This window comes from Sinocyclocheilus rhinocerous, unplaced genomic scaffold (assembly GCF_001515625.1).
Source record: "Sinocyclocheilus rhinocerous isolate Xijiao unplaced genomic scaffold, SAMN03320098_v1.1 scaffold1907, whole genome shotgun sequence".
Lineage (NCBI taxonomy): Eukaryota > Metazoa > Chordata > Actinopteri > Cypriniformes > Cyprinidae > Sinocyclocheilus > Sinocyclocheilus rhinocerous.
This window is the reverse complement of record NW_015628766.1, coordinates 259,472-266,583: the sequence shown is the minus strand read 5'-3', so window position 1 is coordinate 266,583 and position 7,112 is coordinate 259,472. Positions and strand designations below refer to the sequence as shown.

At 36.9% G+C, this 7,112-nt stretch overlaps 1 protein-coding gene across 1 annotated transcript in view; it reads right to left on the bottom strand.

Moving 5' to 3' along the window:
- The window catches only part of LOC107738462 (cytosolic purine 5'-nucleotidase-like), a 28,798-nt gene that overhangs the window by 7,581 nt on the left and 14,105 nt on the right, over positions 1–7,112 (bottom strand). Inside the window, exons 7-13 of the mRNA XM_016550221.1 lie at positions 4,185–4,242; positions 3,430–3,523; positions 3,193–3,246; positions 3,032–3,115; positions 2,069–2,110; positions 1,865–1,972; positions 1,112–1,178 (exon numbers count right to left, since the gene is read on the bottom strand). Of these exons, the coding sequence (XP_016405707.1) occupies positions 1,112–1,178; positions 1,865–1,972; positions 2,069–2,110; positions 3,032–3,115; positions 3,193–3,246; positions 3,430–3,523; positions 4,185–4,242 (507 nt within the window). The remainder of the gene's footprint in view (positions 1–1,111; positions 1,179–1,864; positions 1,973–2,068; positions 2,111–3,031; positions 3,116–3,192; positions 3,247–3,429; positions 3,524–4,184; positions 4,243–7,112) is intronic.

Below are 7,112 nucleotides of genomic sequence, written 5' to 3'. Positions count from 1 at the left end.
AAAGAAGTATTATTTTTATGGATTGGCCATTATTTAGTGCTATGAACACATGTAATGTGCGTTTCATTCACACTGGACCCCTGAGGGCGCCCTCGCACAGAAAATCCACATATACATTATAGAAGAAATAGAACTCAGGACGCTCCAGGAAATCCCTAATATGGACAAAAACAGCCAGCTATCGCTGTAACTGAATGAAAGAAGACAGAAATGCTTTGAATGATGACATTCAAAAAGAACATTAAGATGTTGCTTGTTTTGAATACTGCACGTGGACAGAGGCGTCAGCAGGTTTTTTGCGTAGTTTAGAGTGACAAATCGTACCAGCATACTTTGAGGTCAAAATGCGTATCCGCTACGCAAAATGCGTACAGGTTGGCAGGTCTGCATTATAGTAATTACAATAACTGGGTAATAACCCTGAACTGGGTAATAGCCATGAACCCTAGTTACCTTATTTTACCAGTACTTTCATGAAGTTAACTAATGTATTACCGAACTAAGTGACTGTACACATGCAGTGAAAAATCATGTGATAAACTGTTCATCTGTAGTAGACCAGATGTCCTTGTGATCTATGTTTCAATGACTTGAGGAGATACATCACTGTGTGTGTGTGTGTGTGTGTCATTTCCATCTTTATCCAATAATTTAATGTACCTCCAGAGTAAACAATGCGCCAATTCAGGAATCACCAGGAACGTCCGCCAACCCTGTCGCTTCTTGGACTTAAGAATATCTCCAAAAATATGATCTCCAATGTACAAAATATCCTTCCCTTTTGCTCCGAGCAGGTCACAAATAATATCAGAAGAACCTGGGCAGAGATTAAAACATAATTTTTTTTAGAAATGAGTGGCATTTTCACATAATATATCTATGGTATTCTCAATGCCCAGAAAAAAAAGCTACATAATGAATCAAACTGCAATTATTTCATTACAATATTTTCCCTGTTTAACATGAGAGTCGTGTGATTTTATGCCTTCGTTCTTTCAGCATTGATGTTCAATCAACAGCAATATGAGATGTTAAATGTTTATCATAGCACAATTTAAATGACAATCATTATATTTGTAAAACATAATCTCAATACAAGAATTTAATGTACCTCCAGAGTAAACAATGCCATGTTGTAAAGGTCCAGTGTATGTTCCTATTTTCAGCCGCGCTGTAATCTGTGATAGAGAACAGACTGATTAATATTTAGATGTCCAGACTGTCTGAATATTCATTCCATGTACTTCAGTGGTTCACAACCAGGGGTCCAGGGCTCACTAGGGCCCCTCAGCACACTTCCAAGGGGTCCACAAGATTACTTAAAATAAGACAAACAAGCTTTAAAATAAGCTAAAACAGGAAGGAGTTGTGGGGAAAAAAAGGAAAGAAATACCAGAAAAATCTTGGGTGGCCTTTGGATATTGTCTTAAATGAGTCAAAAAGGTTGAGAAACACTGATAAACTTTATTACTATTACTGTATTTTTATTTCAGCACAAATAAATAACTTTGCATTTTGTTGGTTGGTTGGTGGTTAAACTGGATTGTGGGGGTTACAGACAGATGTTTGCATTAAAATATCTCTCTTAGAAGTGGCATGACTGTTCAGTGAACTGTTTAGCTCCTTAATACTGCAAAGCGAATCTGTAAAAGGGAAGACAGGAAAGGGAATTTTCCTCTCTAATTAGTTCTATTGTGCTCAGCAGACTTCATTATAAATGCTCAATACTCAGCGCTGACTAACCTTCTTCGTGATCACGTTCAGCAGGATAAAATGTTCCAGAATGTGCAATACTACACCTGCTGACTTTGAGATTCTGCTTCTGTTTTAGTAATAAGTAGAGCTTTTTGTTTGATATACTCACCGTATCCACCTGTCTTAGAACAGTTCCCTCTCCAAAAAATAAAGGCTTTCGAGCATCCACTAGGATAAGGTCGAAGTATGACTGCCACGGACGGTGTGGAGTGCCATGCTACGACATAAAACATTATTATGAGCAACAATACTGTATATGACAGGAAACTCTTTCGAAAGGTTTAAGGACAGGCTTAAAAATCTATGTGAATACCTTTGGGCCATGGGGGAAGTCAAACAAGTATGTCATAATTTTCTGTAAAACAAATCAAAACGAAAAGATCATGGTTTGTCTGTGTCCAAGAATGAAACAAACCAGTTGCATGTGCAATAGTCTATTGCTCTGATTCAAAACCTAGTAAGGTGCATACAGAGGGATTTTTTAAGGCAAAGTTTTGACACAAAGCCTTTTGAAAAGCATCGCTTAACTATGCTGCCTCCTAAGATTTAGCAAATTGCTAAAAACTAAAAATCAAGATGTAAGTGGACACTGTATTTCTTATTTCAATTTGCGCCCAAGAAACAACTGTTACTTTTTCAACAATTTTTATTTATGAACCAGGGCTCTCACAGCCTTTTTAAAAGTGGGACTTTTAAAAATATGTTTTCTAGACAAGAAAAAAAAAATTATATATATATATATACACAGTATATAATATACACACAACAGTTTCTGGTCCTCAAATCTGATTGGCTGAGAGCCTTTTCCAGGCATGAGATATTCTAGTTGTAAAAAAAACAGTTGCTAAGACAGAAATGAAGATTAAAATAGGGTAATGAAAGTAGTTAATTTTTGACAGGAATGAAAACAGGCTGTGAGGGACAGAAGTACAGTGCGTTTAATGGGTTGTTAAACAGATCGATTATTCCGCTGATCGAATCTTTCCAAAAAACCTTTCAGTAGACAAAAACAGTTTTGAAAGTTGTGAGTTGTGAAAATTACATGATCTAAATTCAATATGGCACATACCCTGATTAAGGTCTATTAAAATTTCAACCAACATTTGTGTGTGGCATGTTATTAGAGTACTGAGCTTTTAGCTTATGTAAATCGGCCAGTGTAAAGCGATCCAAATCTCTCATTTGTGAGGTTACCTTAGAGGAAGCATGTTCTCAATATGCAGCTAACTAGGTTCTGAAACAGAGCTTATGTATGCATTTTCATCAGTAAACTAACATCTGTGTATTTGTAGTCACTGTTGGTGGCTAAGAAAACTTTGGCGACTTCATTCATGCGGCTCAGCAGCAATGGCAACTTGGCCTTTAAATTAGAAAAAAAAAAACAGTTATTCTGAGAAATACAGTAACTTCAGAAATTAAAAAAAAAAAAAAACTTACATCTTTCACAACATACTTCTCCAGGTTTTCCACTGTTTTCTCCTTCAATGTTCCCTGAGAAAATAAATAAAGCCTTTAACAACAGAACAAGTTTATGACATTCATCAAAAACACTTAAATTAGGAATCCAGTACCTACCTGTACTATTTCACAGTTAATCATAGCTGTCTGCTATTAATGTACACAGCTACTTTGGCATATTACTCTGATAGAAAGAGAAACAGAGAACCTTTTTACCTTAAAATGTACCCAGTCTACAGCGTCTCGAACATCTTGGAACATGCTCTTGAAGGACATGAAGAGGTCTCCATCCTTAAAGCCCGTTTCACAGCTAAAGGTTTAGAAAGAACAGAAGGACAGCAGAGTAAGAGGCCGAGCTCCAGCTCTGACACATTTTATCGACAGTCAGACATGTTTAAATGGGACAGTCTTCCCTTGTTTGAGGTTGTCCGAGCCAAACAGGAAAGCTCTCTCCCCCTAAAAGGACCAACAGGTGTTTCAGAGGACATGCATCCATACCAAAACACAAATCACAGACTATTACGTTTTAACAGATTTAATCTAGACTAAATAACTCTGGCTGTTTTTGTTTGTTTGTTTTTTTTCAGAGCACGAGTAGAATTATTTCCATGCCATTTAAAAGTTATAATTTTAAATGTTTATTTTACCTGCTTTACATGGACTATGATTAGTCATTAGCAAGTTAAAGTAAATGGATTATAAATTATGGCATGCACGGACATGATTCCAAGTTGAACCACGGACTACAATCTGATTATGTCCTGTTTTATAGCATAGTTGTAAACATTTTATGCTGTATTAGGATTTTCTTATCAAAACATAACGTGTTAGGTGGTGAACTGATATAGGGAGCAATGAGCATTAAACAGTTCTCACCCACAGTAAATAATACTGATTATGAATCAGTGGTAAGGCTGTATGCAGTGTCCAAGGCAACAGTGTAATAGAATCATAGTCACTGGAACTCCTACCTTGAATATCGGTCACAGTTTGAGAAGAAGTCAACCAGGCAGGCTAAAAGGTATGTTTCTGTACAGAGAGAGAGAAACAGATAAAGAAAGAAGGAGAGTATGAAAGAAGTTCTCAGATCCAGTTTATTTTTGTATATAATTTAATTTATATACCATTGTTCACATGTTTGGGGTCAGTAAGATTATTTATTTATTATTATTATTATTATTTTGAAAGATCAATGGCAGTAAAAACATTTATAATGTTAAAAAAGATATCCATTTCAAATAAATGCTGTTCTTTTGAACTTTCTATTCATCAAAGAATTCTAAAAAAAAAGAATACAAAAAATGTATTACGTTTTCCACAAAAACATTAATCCGCTAATTCTATTTTCAACATTGATAATAATAAGAAATGTTTCTTGAGCAGCAAATCAAAATAGTATAATGATTTCTGAAGGATCATGTGACATTGGAGACAGGAGTAGTGGCTGCTGAAAGTTCCGCTTTACATCAAAGGTATAAATTAGATGAGTTTGCAACTTTGAAGTTGGCTTGAAAAATCCTTGACTGAAAGTTTGAAGCAGTTGTAAAAGCTTGAATTTTGAAAGCTTAAATAAACAGAGTTTGTACGGAAGAAGAAGAAGAATAAATTGATATGTACATTTTCTGAAGAAAATGTGAGTGGTGCTTGCCATGGCAAAACTCGACACTATGCAGTTACTTGTCTTTTTTATCATGTTTTAACAATCAGTTAGGACTTTTAAAGTGTTTTAACACTTAGCTAATCGCTATTAGCATGTATCTATTCACTGCTAGCATGTGTAGCATGTTGGAAGTCCTGTTTGCTAGCACGAGACAAATGTGCCAAGACCTATGTCTATATGATGCTCTGATGCAGAGATATAGGTCTTATAAGTGGTTGCTAGGGTACTCTGTTTGGTTGTTAGGGAGTGGCTTGGCAGCTGCCAATGATGATACTCCAAAGACTGCTTGCCAGTATGAATGATATAAACCAAACCCCATGTCTCGGTGGCATACAGATTTGAAAATATCCCTCTTTAGGTTTGGGTCGCTAGGGTGCTTGACAATGGTTGCTAGGGCATGAATAGGAAGTGGTGAAGATAATAAGTGATGGCTATTTGCTGCCCCCAAACAAACGAATCCAACCTCATGTCTCTACGACACTGTGATACAAAGATATTCATCTGGGCTTTTTATAGAATGGCAGTCTATGGGATCAGTTGCTAGGGTGCTCTAAATGGTTGCTAGGGCATGGCTTGATACTTTCACAATGATCCTGAGAGACTGATTGGTTGCCTGAGTAAAATGAGCCACCCCCATGTCACTATGACATTGTGATGTAGAGTTATGTTCAATGCAAAATTCCTATGCAATTTACCTTAGTAGAAAAAACGTGTGCTCAGATTTTGTTTCATGGTCATCCCTTACCATAGTATGTCTATGGGGCCACTTATACCCCATTGCGGGGTATGTTCACGCATAGCTTGCCAGCCTCTTCAAATGTGGTGACCCACATGTTTCTATGAAATTCTCGCTCTGCGCTACGAACCGTCAAAGTTGGCCGCAATGCAAAGTCTATGGGATTTTTCGCATGCTGTGAGAACATCACATGCCCGATCGCTTACAAAATTAAACGCACACTTCTCCTCAATAAGCCGCATGATTTGACACCTCTTTCATGGGTCTATGACAGACAGTACGGGACGAGTTACATGCCAAAATTTGTACAAAAGAAGAATAAATAAATAATAATAAACACACAGCATAGTTTGCAAGCACCACTCTAATAATATAAGCTTAAACAGTAGATCTTAATAAGTATGTAAGAGATAGGGTTGTGTATCGTTTGTTTTTTTTTCGATACCGGTGCCAAATCGATACTTTTAAAACGGTTCCGGTGCCTAAACAGTGCCTGAACCGATACTTATAAAAAATTATTTACAAATAAAATAAAAATTCCCCCCAAAATTGATTGGCCATAGCACTATAAACACATGATGTCTGTTTCAATCATACTGGACGCCAGAGGGCACCTTCGCACAGAAAATCCACATATCCAGTCACAGAAGTATCGGAACTCATCACCCTCCAGGAAATCCCTTATATGGACAAAGGCATTGCTATTATAGCTGTAACTGAGTAAACAGAACATATAAATGTTTTGAATGATAAAACAAAGAGAATAAACACTCGCCTGCGACAATATAGTTTATCTGTGCTATTCAAGCCATCTCTGGCATTTTCTTAATAATCAAGTATATTTATAATCCATTGCTAATGGATGTATTCTTTTTAAAGTAGCCTATGGAACATATTTTCTGCCTCATTCTTTGACAAGAAGCTACATCAGATCACAGAAGGAAGCATTTGACTGGTGTTGTGGAGTAAAAAGGTTATAATGTTCTCTTTTGTTGGACAACAGGTTTAGAAATGTGAATACAAGGGAGGTTTAGCTTTAGGCATTTTAATTTAAGCATGTTTAGCTTAGTTAACGGAAGGCTACCTGCTGCCATCAGAGCAAGTGTAATTACTGCATTCACACGCTCCTCTGATGCTCTCATTTCCCGAGTTGTGCTTTTAAGTCGGAATGTGAAAACAACATGGACACTCGTTTTACTACAAATATTTGCTGGATTTGTATTATTAGAGCTTTCCGACTTGAGTTCACGTGCATTTTCTCAGTCGTGAAATTATTTTTCACGTGTGGTGACGGTGATGATGCTTCTTACGTCCGTTTCGGAGAACCAGATAATAAATATTTCAATCGATCGCTCAGACATGGCACCGAAATGAAGCACCGAAATCTGCGTTCTTATTCGGTTCCAGTACATACCGGTTACATAGGTACCGGTGCCATATTGGTACCGGGTTTCGATACCCAACCCTAGTAAGAGAACAATAGTGATGCACCACTAAAAATAA